The sequence below is a fragment of the Rhinolophus sinicus genome, linkage group LG14, assembly GCF_036562045.2.
Source record: "Rhinolophus sinicus isolate RSC01 linkage group LG14, ASM3656204v1, whole genome shotgun sequence".
Lineage (NCBI taxonomy): Eukaryota > Metazoa > Chordata > Mammalia > Chiroptera > Rhinolophidae > Rhinolophus > Rhinolophus sinicus.
In genome coordinates, this window is record NC_133763.1 from 16,860,919 (window position 1) to 16,875,352 (window position 14,434).

General features: G+C 36.9%; 1 protein-coding gene across 11 annotated transcripts in view; it reads left to right on the forward strand.

Annotated features, from left to right (window-relative positions):
• ASPH (aspartate beta-hydroxylase) overlaps positions 1-14,434 on the forward strand; it is a 196,459-nt gene that overhangs the window by 46,396 nt on the left and 135,629 nt on the right. For 2 of the 11 annotated variants that reach the window (XM_019752426.2, XM_019752427.2), the window contains exons 4-5: positions 2,479-2,520; positions 4,706-6,187. The exons of 8 other annotated variants lie outside the window; for them this stretch is intronic. In XM_019752426.2, coding sequence (XP_019607985.1) covers positions 2,479-2,520; positions 4,706-5,067 — 404 coding nt within the window. In that variant the 3' untranslated portion in view covers positions 5,068-6,187. Of the gene's footprint in view, positions 1-2,478; positions 2,521-4,705; positions 6,188-14,434 lie in introns of those variants that run through there. One more of the 11 variants, XM_019752425.2, reaches the window with a different exon arrangement.

Genomic DNA, 14,434 nt, shown 5'->3' on the forward strand with positions numbered 1-14,434 from the left:
TCCCTCTCATTAACTCAGGCATGCCTTTGTTTCCTCTAGCCTGCACAGCATGCCAACACGGGACAGGCTTCAAAGCCTTGTTCCCTTTTTTGCCCCCTGAGAATCTTGGGGAGTTACACATACAAGTATGATCAATTTTCTTCTAAGGAAGTAAGAGAGCCCCTCAGGAGCACCCTGGGCTTTTGCTCAGCTTTCTTTCCACCTGTGTCTTTCTCATTGCTGTAACATCACCTTCTCTTGTACTGCTTCTAAAACTGTAAACTGAACAACCTTATGGGGCATTTAATAACTAACATAATTCAGTAGTGTCCTCATCCTCAACATGTGTTCACACCTTTCTTCCTAAAACTGCTGCCTTGATTTTCAGAACACTGCATTTTCTTGACTCTTTTCTCCTTTTGTTCATGACTTAGGAGCTTCTCTGTTAACCTTCTGTTTTCCAATTCTATGCTTTCTTTCATATCTGTACTATTTCAATACTTCAGAGACCGAATATGAACATTGTGGTTTAAATTATTAGCTCAGTCTTTGTCATGTCAAAAGTAGAAAAAAAAAATCATTGACTTGGAGTTCAAAAAAGGTAGCTTAAGTTGATCCTTTGGAATTTTACATAGTGTATTATACATTGTTAATTTGTATCTCTTTAAGGATTTATACCCATAGTGGAAAGTTTTAATGAAAGTGCTTCTTTTTTCCTGTTTCACTAATCTGATGCTGATCTAATATTTTAGCTTGTTAATGGCAAAAGTTAACTCGACCCTTTTCAACAGTACTGCTCTTTTGGCTATGTCATAATAGGGTGGGGGGCCTGCAGTCGGACTCCCACCACTGCTTCTTAACGGGAAATTCCAGGCCTGCATTTCAGGAACACACAGGAGTCAGGAGGGGACATGAGCATCACTAAAAGTACATTTTACTACTGTGTGCTAATTTCTTTTGCATACTGGATAATACCCATGCATTTAAAAGTTGGTATTATAAGACTAGGTTTGATATTTTATTCTGAAATAAACGTTAGTGCATAGTCCACGATAGCACTCAGTATTGCAATGTGGCATGCTGGCTTTAATTATGTCTAGGAATGAATCACGTTTTGTCTGTGAAAAGTAATTGTCACACATACACACACTCACACACACAACACCCATACACACACGCACAGGTTATGGTTATATGTGTATATCAAGTAATTGGACAGATGTAGAAAGCCACATGGAGCAGTTAATTCATGTTTTTTTCTTTCTAACGTAGTCAGGATAAGACATACTAATACTTTTTCCCCCGAATGATGATGAGTATAGTTCAACCAAAATAAATTACCATCCTCAGATGACTACCTCATTTGATGGCAACAAATCTCAGTGAATAGAGAAAGGGGAAGGAATTTAGGACTGGAGAATGGTTTGAACAGTACAACAGAATAGGAGTAAAAATACCTCATACTGGAAGTGGAAGTGTGATTACAGTTTTGAGAAACATGTAGAGTGGGTTCTACAGTTTCCAACAGGAATAGTGTAAAAGGGCTAGGGGGCTTTCTTGTGACAGTAGTTTAGACCTGAGTTGTAGCGTGACAGATTGTGTATGGTGTTGCCTCACAGGAGGTGAACAGTAATCACCATTCCTCCCATACTGATGTGCCTAGAAAATGGACTGGCAGCTCGGAATGCCCCTTTGGAAAGATACATGGTATCAGCAGATACATGAGTATAACAAAGCATTTGTGTGACCAACACATTAGTTGGCTGGGGTGCTGAGTACAACCTGGTTGGAATAAGAATATACTGAGAGGTACATGGTGTTGACATTTATTAGAGGGTTAAAAAGAAACCCATTATCAGAGCTTTCATTTGCCAAAAGAGGAAACAGAAAGCCATTGCAAAGTTTTTAGATGAAGAGTAAAAAAGTTAATATAGATCTGCATAATAGTGTGTTTCTTACTTGTGTAATTTCTTTTATAAAGAAAGTTTGAAACTATGGGGAAAAAAACTGATGGATAATTCAAACAGTAAAGACAAAAATTCTATTAAAATAGTCTGTCCTTCTTTGGGTGGCAGTGATGAATGACCAGGATACTAAAGCCCTCAGCTCATGGCACCCCTGGTGCTCGTAATTGACCATCTATCAATGACCAGAAGTGCACTGATGATGGAAGCACCACTGAGAGGAATGTACCATTTTCGGTGGCAATTAGACATTTCCAAAGCCAACAGTTCTTTCAGGTCTATCACAAGTTGTGAAGTTGACTAAATCATAGGCTAATTACAATGTATTTTTCTGTTATTGAAAGTGAAAGTAAGGTTCTAAAATGACATATAAATGATAGATATTTATATGTTGAAGGAGTGTATTTTTTAAGTGGTGAATGTAAGAAAATTTGTTTAATAGACACATAAATTTTAACTATTTTATAGATACTTATTTTTAATTACCTAAGTATTTTCTGTGTATAACCTATTTTCATCTTGTAAACACCAACAGAAGGACCTGGTGGGGTAGCCAAGAGAAAAACTAAGGCTAAAGGTATTTTCTATTTTTCATATTAGCCTTGAGTGAATCAAGTTTAATGCTTGAAAATGCATGACATTTTTTAGATATGTTATGTAAATACAGCTACTAATGCTAAACATTGTTGCTTTTTGGTTTGGGGTGCACCTTTGGTCATAAATAGTTTTATCAAAACTTCATTAAAGAGTTTTCTGTCTCAAGCCTGTAATATTAAATAATTTCCTTTTCATATTATCAAAACTTTGTAGCAGTCTTTAAATTAAGAACATACGTATTATAACAATATCACCATATTGTTACTAAATATAAATTTACATATACACATCCTACCTTCCAATCTAAAAACTTGCTTAGTTTGAATTTTTAAATTACTGTTGGAAAAAAAGATGAATTCATCAGTGATTCCTTTTCTCCAAAAGCTGGTGACACTATTAGAGCACAATAAAAGCTGGTGTGATCAATCTTAAAGTTTTCAGCAAAATGGAAACTTAGATACATAATCTGGAGCATTGCATATGTTGGTATAGAATTCGCTGTGTTTGATATTATAATTCTTTCAAAATTACTATACCTGTCAACCATTACATGTAGGCTAACAGCTTATTATTGCTGCCTTATTTTATATCCCTCTGGTTTTTCTTGTTCTTATGTAAATATTTATGTCCTTCAGAAAGAGGGGCATGGGGGAAGTGCATGATTTTCTTTATAAACTTGTAATATTCTTTCATGTTCAAGTGCTTGGCATATTGTTTGTAGTTTATTTGTTTTGGGTGAGACATTAACAGGTGAGACTTTCACTATGTGATTTGCAGGGTTTTGTGGTCTGTATTTTAATTTTAAGATTCAGAAATTTTAATGTTTCTACTTTGTATCCCACCTGAATAATTCCTGGGAAGAAAGCAAAATTTTCGCCATTTTATTCCTATGTAAATAATTATGAAATAAATGGCCAGTAAAATATAATTTTAGTTCTTGATCTCGAGAGCAACTTAAACATTAAAGATAGTGTATTTAAAAAAAAAAGTGCCGAATAGGACCTGACAGCTTTACACTAGCGCTCTGCTCTCGCCAGTGTCTTTCTCTGTGTAACCACACTCCAGTAGAGTGGGGACTTGGATGGTTAATTCTTTATGATGCCATTCTGTATTTCTACAAGATTTTAATAAGATTTTCGAGAAGAATTCAATAGCATTTTGTGCTATGGGAGTTTTACATGATTTTGATGGGGAAAAACACCTTCCACATTTTATTATTAAAGAAACATTTCAGTTTCTTCATTTCTGCCTAAATGCTGCATTATACAGTATATGCCTTTGTTCTCTTATGATTTCCTAATGAGAGAGCAAGAAGGTGAAATTCAAAGCTTTGGCTAGCAGCACTGTTACACATGATATGAAGCAAGTTGAAAGCAATGTCTTACATAAGACTTGGAATTGCCTGTGTATTTCATTGAATTGCCCCGTCCCCTATGAGCATGGGCAACATGTACTCGTATATCAGCTTGAGTGGCTCTGCATAAATTAACAGGAAACATGCTTAAAGGAATACTGATTTCATAATGTTGAATATGAGCAGAAAAGAAATTCTATTTGTCATTTTAAACACATTATAGCTAATGAATTTAAAAATTTATTCTCACATGGATATTGTATTTTTCTTAATTAAAAATTAAATGGTATTTAGTTTTTCATTTGTGCATTGTATTGTTTTCAAGTGTTATAAGCACAAATATTTTAAATAGATAGTTCTTTGTTAGAGTGAAAATTTTTTAAATTATCTTTATACAAATACTTGCAGGTTACAGAAAATTTGTTCTTATGTTGTCAGTGTTCCTTTAATTATGTCATTATAGTTGTGAAATGTGAGTTGTTAATACTTTGTGTAAGTACTGCCTTCATGGATGAACTCATTTGAATAATATTGCATGTTAACCTTGTTTTAAGACAAATTATACCATATTTCAAGCTGTAAAAATATGATGGCAAGTTTCTAGCATTTCTTTTACAGTTGGTACTTTATAGAGGTTTGCATCTGTTCTTACCAACTTAACACTAGTGGGCTAAGGTCACTTTTTGAATAATCATTTCAAGTATGTGGGGAGATTTTAAATAAAGACAATACTTTTACAGTAAGTTGCTGTTCTGTGAATTAAGAGATGCTTTCAATAAACATGTTTTCCTTTGATTGGGTAACTTGAAAGTTAAAGAACTCACTAAAGAAGAGCTCAAGAAAGAAAAAGAGAAGCCTGAGTCAAGGAAGGAAAGTAAGGATGGAGAGAGAAAAAAGGGGAAGAAAGAAAAAGAGGACGATCGAAAAGAGAAGAAAACGGCTGATTCCGATATATCCAGGAAAGAGTCTCCTAAGGGTAAAAAGGACAAAGAAAAGGAGAAAGTGGGACTAGATAAAGGTGCTAAAACCAAGGAAAGTAGGAAAAAGTCAACAAACACAAAGGATATTTCTAGTAAAATGGCATCCAGAGAAAAAGATGACAGAAAGGAGGGTAGAAGTTCTACCAAACATGCGCACTTAGCAAAGGGAAATAACCAGAGAAGAAAGGACTGAAGCTCTGACATCGTCGTCCCAGGAAATGGTATTGCTTTTTCTTCATCGTGACTTGCTGCTAAAGGGCATAGGACATTTAATATTGCTCTGGTTGGGGGAAGATGGGTCAGTTAGCCATTGAATGTATTTATTGGTGCTCAGCAAGTAAATTCTTTGAAATTTAAGTATACTGTCTAATGCTTCTAAATTTAAGGTGAAGCTTTAAAAAATGTGTAACAAAAATGTGATGTAATAAGTTCTATTTTTATTAATTTATGGATCATGTATTCAGATAAATGTATATGTATAATATGAATTGTAATGAACTTATTAATATATTGAATACTTTCATTGGAGTTGAATACGAGTATTAAGGTTTTAAATAGTATTTATATGCAGAGTGACGTAACTTTCTGGTCTGACAACTACTCAGGTAGGTAGGAAGTTACCTTCTTTCTCTGTTTGCCCTTGGTTTTCTTCCTGCTTCCCTTTTTCTTCTCTACTTCCTTTCACCCTCCCCACTTCTTTCTCTCCCCAGGGCACCTCCTCTTGCTCGTGTGACATCCTTTGCATTCCTCCTTCCCCAGGCTCTCCCTCCCCCACTTTCTACCCTCCTGCCTTTAGACTCTTCCCAGATCAATTCAACTTTCCCTTCTCCTTCCATCTCTCGCCTGTTGAATCTCTCCCCAGTTTTTTCCTCCTTTGCCTCCTTCTGTATTTCTCCAAGAGTCCTCACTCCTTATTTTTCCTCAGCTACCTCTCCCCTTTCTACCAGTCGAACCCCAACATTCTGTCACCCCCGAAATACTGTGTGCCAGATACGCTGTTTTGAGAACTCTGAATACAATCATGAATAAAGGAATTTTATTTAGAAGAACAGTTGAGAACACTTTTATTTATAATATGTTTACAGACTCAGAATAGTTACAGCAAGGATTTAATTATTTCAGAGTAGGATCTCCTTTCATTTTATATCATATGGTTTTTCAGTTATCTTGGTAGAATGGCATATATTTTTCGTATTTGATTGTATCATAATTGTTTACCATTTCTGAGGAATTGCAAATTTGAGATCTAATTAGAGGTCAGAATTTAGTTCATCAGGAAACATTTAATAAAATGAAATTTCAATATAAATCCATTTCTGTATATGGTTTGTACTCTTCTATGCATAAGGTCTTAAATCTCTAATTGTGATTACTGGTGAAATTTATTTATTGAATTAAGAGCAACCTGATTTGTTGTAACAATTAAAAGTGCTGTCACAAATATTTTATTTTTAAAAAGTAATTACTCAAGTTTTTCTGTGAAAAGCTGAAAAACAGATATTTTGACCTATTACTGATTTTCATGTCAGAAATGAATAAGCATTAAGTGCAGATGTTTCTGAAAGTATTGTACACCTCTTTTTTTATATGCTAGCACCTTTTCCTGCTTAAAATCAACACTTAAACATTTAGTTGACACAAATTTCAACTGGCAATAGATATATACATCCAAGGGGAAATCTTAGGGAATAGTTAATTTAGTATTTCTGTCTAAACCAATCCTATTTTATTATTTAAAAACTGAGACCTAAAGAAATTGTAACGTGGTAACGAGGTTCCAAATGTTGATTAGTCAGGATTTTGGTGTTTTTGTAGATTACAGGAACACAGTCAACCAGAATGAATTTTATGGCTCATTCGGTTGGCAAATACAGGCGCTCTGGTGTCATGTGAATAGATTGTAACTACAGACCTATAATCAGAGCTCCGCTTCTTCCCAGGTCTCCTCTCAAATCTAGGCTCTGCTGATTTCTACTTGGCTTTATTCTGTGTAGAGGTGCTGCCACTCGATGAAGAGGGCGGCCCCTGACACAGCTTTCTAGTTTAGCAGTTTTAGTGCAGAGAAGCTGATTTCAGGGCTGGCTCTGGGAGAAAAGTCCCTGGGAGGATTACGACTGGCCTGGGTAGGCCTGGTGACCATCTTGACCGTTGTCAAGCTACACTGTCACACCTACACACCATTGTGACAACTACATTGTGTACTTGGGGACGGGTTAGTTTTCCCAGGCTGGCTGCTGTGCACAAAGTTTTGGGTGGGGACTGAGTGGGTCCCACTCAGAAACCACATGAGATGTTTCCTTCAGGAGAGACAGCTCCTGGGAGGAGAAGAGGGAGGCTCTGAGTGAGAACTGGACAGAACCAGAAGCAAAACAGATGCTCAACACAGAAACGCTACGAGATTCAAACACATGTCCTGATGTTACATCTTGCTGTTAAGATGGAATGTATATCAAATTTTAAGTGTTAATTTCTCTATAGATGATTTTTTTTCTCCCTTGCAGAAGGGCAGAGAATTATAATCGCATTTACTATGGGCATTCTAATAATTTTTACCTTGGTTTTTGAAGGAGAGTGGCCATGGGGCATAAAGTACATACAGGCTAAATTCTAGAAAACGAGTGAAAAACATTTTTTAGAATAATCTGATCAGCATAAACATAGAAAAACATTACGTGTTGATGTTTAGTGAAGCACTTGGAAATATTTTAGTTCTAGCGAGTTTTCCTTTGAATGTCAGCTTAAGAATTGAAATGTCTCTACTAAAACATTTTAAAATCTTTCAAGAGCTCTTGTGAACTGGGAATTGACCTATTTTTTGTTTCCTTTCCTTCAGTAAAGAAAGGCTTCAACTGAATTTTATTGAAGTGGAGGTCACACTTTAACTGCATTGGCATTAGATAACTGACTGCTCAACTAAAAAACTTTTTTTTATTTTATTTTTTTTTTAAATTTATTGGGGTGACAATTGTTAGTAAAATTACATAGATTTCTGGTGTACAATTCTGTATTACATCATCTATAAATCCCATTGTGTGTTCACCACCCAAAGTCAGTTCTCCTTCCATCACCATATATTTGATCTAAAAAACTTTGAGATAAGCTTTTGGTTGTGATTAATGGGTTAAAATTATGCTAACATTATCACTCACTTTTTTATTCAGTACATAGTTACTGCTATATTCTGCTGCTTCATATTGTTATCTAAGGATAATTGAAACTAGAAAGGTTACCCTTTTTGAATAAGTCAATTAGAAACCGAGGCAAAAATGTCATAATGTGAAATAATTGGGAGTCAAAAGTCCTGAAAAGTTAAAATCAAATACTGAGAATGTAAGTTTATTCTGTGATATCACTAACAAATTTGATTTAAACTGCACTGTGAGATGACACTTAAAATTCTGAAAAATGACATTATTGGCATAAGTTTCCTTAAACTTTTTGTGATAGCATTTCATATGTGAGTAGCACAGTTATCATAAAGGTCGATTTTACAAAAATATTTGACAGCTTGCCTATCAGTTCTTCCAAAAATCTTTTTTATCCTTTAGTATTCAAATTACTCTTGAAGCACTTTAACATCACTGATTTTTTTTCTTCATGTGTTGTGATGTGTAACTTCTATGTGTCATTTGTTAATGGCTTTTTGTGTGAATTTTAGATATTCTAATATCACATGTAGTCATCCTTTTAAAATATTTTTTTTACAAGATTTTCAGTTTTACTTTATGGGTGATTTGTATTGTATATAGAGGATCCTCTTAACATTTCACAATGAGGAAGAGACTGGTAAAGAATTGACATAAACCAGTCAGCATGAATGTTTGAGTTAATCCAGGGGGATTAATTCTTTGGTTCATAGAGAATATTGCGTAGTGTTATGGCCTGCTTGGCCATACAATTTTGTAACGTCAGAGGTTCTCATGATTACTTGGATAGTAAGGAATCCCTACTTAAACTTCCATTAAAAAGCAAAAAAAGGTAGTAAACAAGTATGATTTTTTTAATTTTAAATATTTTAAGTTAACTGTAATGTCATTTTCAGTGAAATGGGTCTGGTGATTTGGGTTATATGTCTCCTGACTTTGATTCCTTTCTGCTGTGTCCTTCACTGTTCCTTCTGTTAATTCCCATTGATAACAATTCTCCAAATTGATTACTCTGATTATTTCACTATAAATTGCGTCTTGACAGTGAAGGTTTTTCTCATTTGTAAGTTGAAGATAATACATTTCCATCAAGGTGGCTGTGGGAACTATCGGTATTGCATGTGCGTCAGCAGCTGGCTCGTCATTGACACTCACGTTTCCTTTTCCTTTGGCGGAACGATGGTAATAATTATTCTAAGGTGTTTCAGTCAGTTGTTAAAAATTTAGCAGCACTGGGGCTATGATTCCAACTTCTACTTTTGTCAACAGGTTGTGAGACAAGTAAGTCCTTTATCCTTTGTAACTAATATATCTTTGTAAAATGGGTGTACTGAGTCCTGATTTGTTCTACTGAGATAATTGAGAGGCAATAATGGTATTAATATAAGTATAAATATTACATATGTGTAAAGCCATAGGAATGCTTAGTTATGTAAAGGATTCTGCTACAATATGAAAACAAGATATGAAATGTAAAGGCTAGAAAAAGTTATGAAGTAATAAACTGTAATCTTAAGTATGTGGTATAGTGGAGAAATTTCATAACTAGCCTATTGTGAAACAGTTATTTGTAAGTTTGCTTTGTAGTTGGAACACGTTTTTCCATAGAAGCAATTTTATGGTCTTAAGAGGTTTTCCACTCCAGTGCACAAAAACCTTTTTAATCCCTAATATCCAGTTCTGTGTCTCAGTGTAACTACGTTTCTATAATCTGTCATTCTTCCTCAAGGTATTAGGAACATACTTATATTTACTTCTAAGGAAGATACTTAGTTTTACTTCTAAGTATTACTTATTACCCATATTTCTTTTCGTTGCATGTGTGAATCCATTCAAATTAGTTTATGTGGATGAAAACATTGACTGGCTCAGTAGTTGTGGATTTTTTCCTTTGGTTGTGCTGGATCTGGGTGCTGCAACAGAGGTCTGAAGGTCTCCCTCCGTCTCTGGACTGCCCCGGAATGTTGACTTTTTTCTCAGGCAGCATGGCCCAGGTTGAGTCACACATTCTCATATTCAACCCACATCCTTATGGAGTGGGGGGTGGGGGTAGCCAAGCTGTGATTGGCAGGACCTTGATCATGTCAGTGCCCACCCTTAAAACTGTGGGGTGAAGGAAAACCAGTTCCCTGACAGAAAGTGAGTGTGTTCTTCCCAGAAGGAGGGGAGTAAGTGCAGGGCAGGCTGCAGTGAGTGTTTATGCCCCGCACACCACCTGCACTAAATGCGGGGGGTTGCTGGAGTTTGTTTTCTCCCTCTCCTCATCCCATTTCTACTTCTGCCACTGGCCAGATATAAAGAGTTGAATGGGGTGGGCCTAACTAGGTATTGCAGAGTTAGAACCATGGAGAATAGAGAGCACCCATCCCAACCCTGGTCAGGAATAATATTAGACAATTGAAAGAATGTTAGAGAATATCGCCATGTGGGAACTACTGCCATTTCATCACCAGGTGAATTAGGTTTATTTTGTTGTGAAACTTTCCATTTTGCCCCAGTTTTATGTAAAGACATTTTTTGTTCATAGGAAACTGAAAGGTGAATATTATATAGCGGATCCATCTTGTTTGGGGTAATCTGAAAAAATCCTCAGTATCAATCTTCAGTCTCATGTCCTACCTTTTTTCCATTTGTCTACAGATAAAACCACATATACTAGATGGTTGTTACCAGTTTGGATATCATTTCTACATAGAAATCAATTTCTGCAAAAGCTTCGATTCTGCAAGCCCTCCAGAGCATAAAGGCCTCTATTTTCCTTTGTTCTCATTTCATACGTCATTTCATTCCACTTTATGCATGTATTTATTAGTCTTTATTAGCATCCGTACATCACAGAGGTCTGTCTGTCATGCATTTCCTCCTTGCACCTGTCATGCGTTTCCTTCTCTTGTATCCTAGGCGATTTGAGAAAGGCATATACTTACAGTCTCTGTGTTATTTTTGAGAATTGTATAAACACCCAGATGCTGTCATCTCTATTTCCCATCTCTGATTCATTCAGTAAATATTCCGAGAGTCCGCGGCCCACCAGGGGCCGTGCCAGGCACTGGGAGTGCCAGTGATCAAGGTGGCTACAATCCCTACAGTGAAATGCTGCAAAATAACAAGGGGTTGGGGAAGAAGATAACTGCACACGTTATTGCTAGTACTGCCCAGCATCCCCTCAGCCTACAATGCACTCCTACACTGGGTGGTGGGCCACCTTCACCCTCTCTGGCAGGATCCAGCTGAGTCATCACATCTGCGCTTGAAATTTCTCTGATCCTCTCCTGGGCGGCTGGATTGCATGCCTTCCTGTTACGTACCGTGCTCGCCACTTTGCTTCATTCCTGGACTTTGCTACCAGACTATGATTTAGGTTCAGTCTCTATCATACTGACAATAATAGGCATTCGATGTATGTTTATGGAATAGTGAACATATAAAATAGACAATTTGAAAATATTTTAGATCCGTATATGCTGTTACTATTAGAAAGATGAAAAATGTGTTTTATTTTTTAAAAAGGAAAAATCCGGAAGTTTCTTCAGGATTGTTTTAACCACCTTGGAAGTTTCCTATAATTGTGCTCATGTTGCTGTGTGCATGTGTGCAGGGAGGGGATTACATTTGTTTCTTTAGAAGAAATAAAGGAAAACATACATTGGTGGGGGAAATGATACATTTGCCGGGTTTAAATTATCTCATTTAATTCTTAAAACCCTTCTAAGGAGGTACTGTTTTATCTGCTTTCTGGACTTGTGGAAACCAGAGTTGTAGCAGGGCCGATATGCTCAAGATGGGATTCAAGTGGAATTCAAAGGTAGCCCTCTTGGTTCATGGACCCCAGCCTCCACACCCTCTCATTAAACTGAGTCGACTCCATTCTGGTCTTTGTGGAGTCCTTTCATTGGTTCTGAATACAGGCTCCCGGGAGCTTTTGTGCACTGTTTAGTGGTTCTGAGATTTATATCATCCTCTTCCTGAAATGTGTCTGTTCCTCTTGACTGGTGTGAAGATGCTTTGAATCTGGGATGGCTCTTATCCTGGGGTAGCTCATTTAGCTCCCAGCAGTCTCAGAATTTTAGTAAGTTATAGAACTGCTGTTGGGAGCAGCAGCCCTGCAACATCTGCCAACATCTTTATTCTCTGATTCCACAAGCCAGGAGGAACAAGGAGGGTTAGCATAGTCAATTAGGATGCGTGCCTTTCTGGTTTATTGATTTCTCAGAGTACTTCTCAAGTTTCACGCTATTAGGATTATTCTTGGGGTATACTGATTTAAACTGTTAGACTACTTGCATTTGAAGCAGTAGCGGTCCTGACCATTTTCCCTTCCCAAATAACAGCAGCTGGAGTAACGTGGATAGGTAACATCAAAATTTTCATCAATCTGTACACCCCTGAGTTAGTAAACCAAAGATTGATAAACTTTCAAAATGCCTTAGCTTTTTTTATGGACTAAGTATATGACATCCTATGAAGCATACCATTATTTATAATGTTTTCTCAGATTTTGAGGAAGCGGTTTCCATATAATTCTTATGAAAACTGAATCCTTCATTTTCAGTCAGAGTAAAGGCCGCGATGATCCCTCCGTCCAGGACCTTTCTGATTCTCACGCCCTTGCTCCAGGTGCATTGGCCACCGGGGTTTTCCTGGCTCCCAGCACCCTCCCTGCTGAGGAATTTGGGGCTCGCTGTTCTGAAGCCTTACCTGGAGCACTCTTCCCCAGTGTAGCTCAAGCAGTTACGTACATGTTCAAATCTTATCAAGATTCCGTTCAAATCTTATCAGTGTATCCTTTCCTCATCGATTTATTTTAAATAGCCGTGGCCCCTTTCCCTAAGCACCTGGCACTCCCTGTCTTCCTCCCCGTACCATCTTGCCCCATCCCATAAACTGTAAATACTTCATGTTTCTAATTTTGTAAATTGTTCCCTCTCTAGGAGAGGTAGGAGTTTTGTGTGTTTTCTGTAGATCAGTGTCTTTCATTAGCACGTGTTAAACATTTGTTGAATGAATGGATGCAATGTGCAATTTAGGAAGGTTTAAACTGTGACATATTTAAGGGAAGAAAATACATTTTATCTTTCCCACATGGTCAGGTGTCATGGGTAGCAGTGAACAAGCTAATACTGGGCTAGGGTAATTGTGTTGGGTAATCAGATTAGCTATGAAGGTTGATTTAAGTGCTCATTTCATTTGCTTTTTATAACTTCCATTTTAATTGAAAATGGAGGAAAAAATGTATATTTATTAAATGCAATCAGTTTTGTAAAAGTTTCTTAATGTATCTGCTACATCCAAAGAACTGAAAATAAGGTATGTTTTAAGGGAATTCATTTACTTTCTAAATTGTGTAGGGGCTGTGTGATTGCCTCACATCATTCATTCAACTCTAGGGAATAATTAGTGTCAGTCAACTGCTGTCATCCCGTTCCTCTCACCAGTGTAGGAATGGAAGTGGGTTCTGGTTGTGACTATTAAAACTGGAAGGGAAGAGTGCTGGGAGCCTCTGGGAAAGGTTTCCTCAGCTCTAATGAAGGCAAGCAAGAGGTGGTCCTTTGCTTCTGGATGTCTTTCTTGTCAGAAAGACGAGCTTGCTGCTGAGGGAGCCCTGATTGCCGGCTGGAGGATGACACCAGTGCTGAGCGAAGGCCCGCCTGCCACCGCACTTCTTAACTGGGAAGATAAACTTGCTCCTTGCTCAAGCCTGTGTGAGTCGCTCCTTGGTTATATGCAGCCCCAGGAGCATCAAAACTGATACATTCATTTCAGAACGTAAATCGAATATTTATTGCACTGCTGCACCTTTGCCATGTGTACCTCATAATAAATCCAATTTGAAAACCTTCCCTTTGATTGTGAATTGACCATATATGTATTTATCTTTTTTTTGTTTAATTTTTGCCTAAAATATTAGATGAGACCTGGATCTACCACTGTTCTCTGAAGAACAAATACTCGGGGACTAAAATGGATTTCAGTGGCAAAAAAAAGTTTTGGGAAACACCAGGGCTAATTCTCCCATATGGGTTGTCAAAGCAATAGAATTCAGCCCTGTTTATTTTTGCGCTGTTCTCCCCTCTGGAAAATAGCTGTAACCAGGTATCAATAAATTTGCAATTCAGTGGCCACTTTGGACAGAAGAGAAAACCACTCAGTATTTTCTTTTGTTATATGCGTTTGCTTTCTCCTGATTTTTTTCATGTTTTATAATTTCAATTTTCAAGACAAATAACTCCCAGTTGATTTAGAGAAAACTGACTATGAATGGTGTTTTATGCTAAATGTTAATATACTAGTAGTTTCAAACACTTTCAGCAAAAAAAAAAAAAAAAAGTTTTTCAAATGAAACGTTTCTCAAAATCCAGTAAGGATGGATTTTCAGGCAGTTCAAATCTTGATTGTTTGGTGGGAAAATATTAT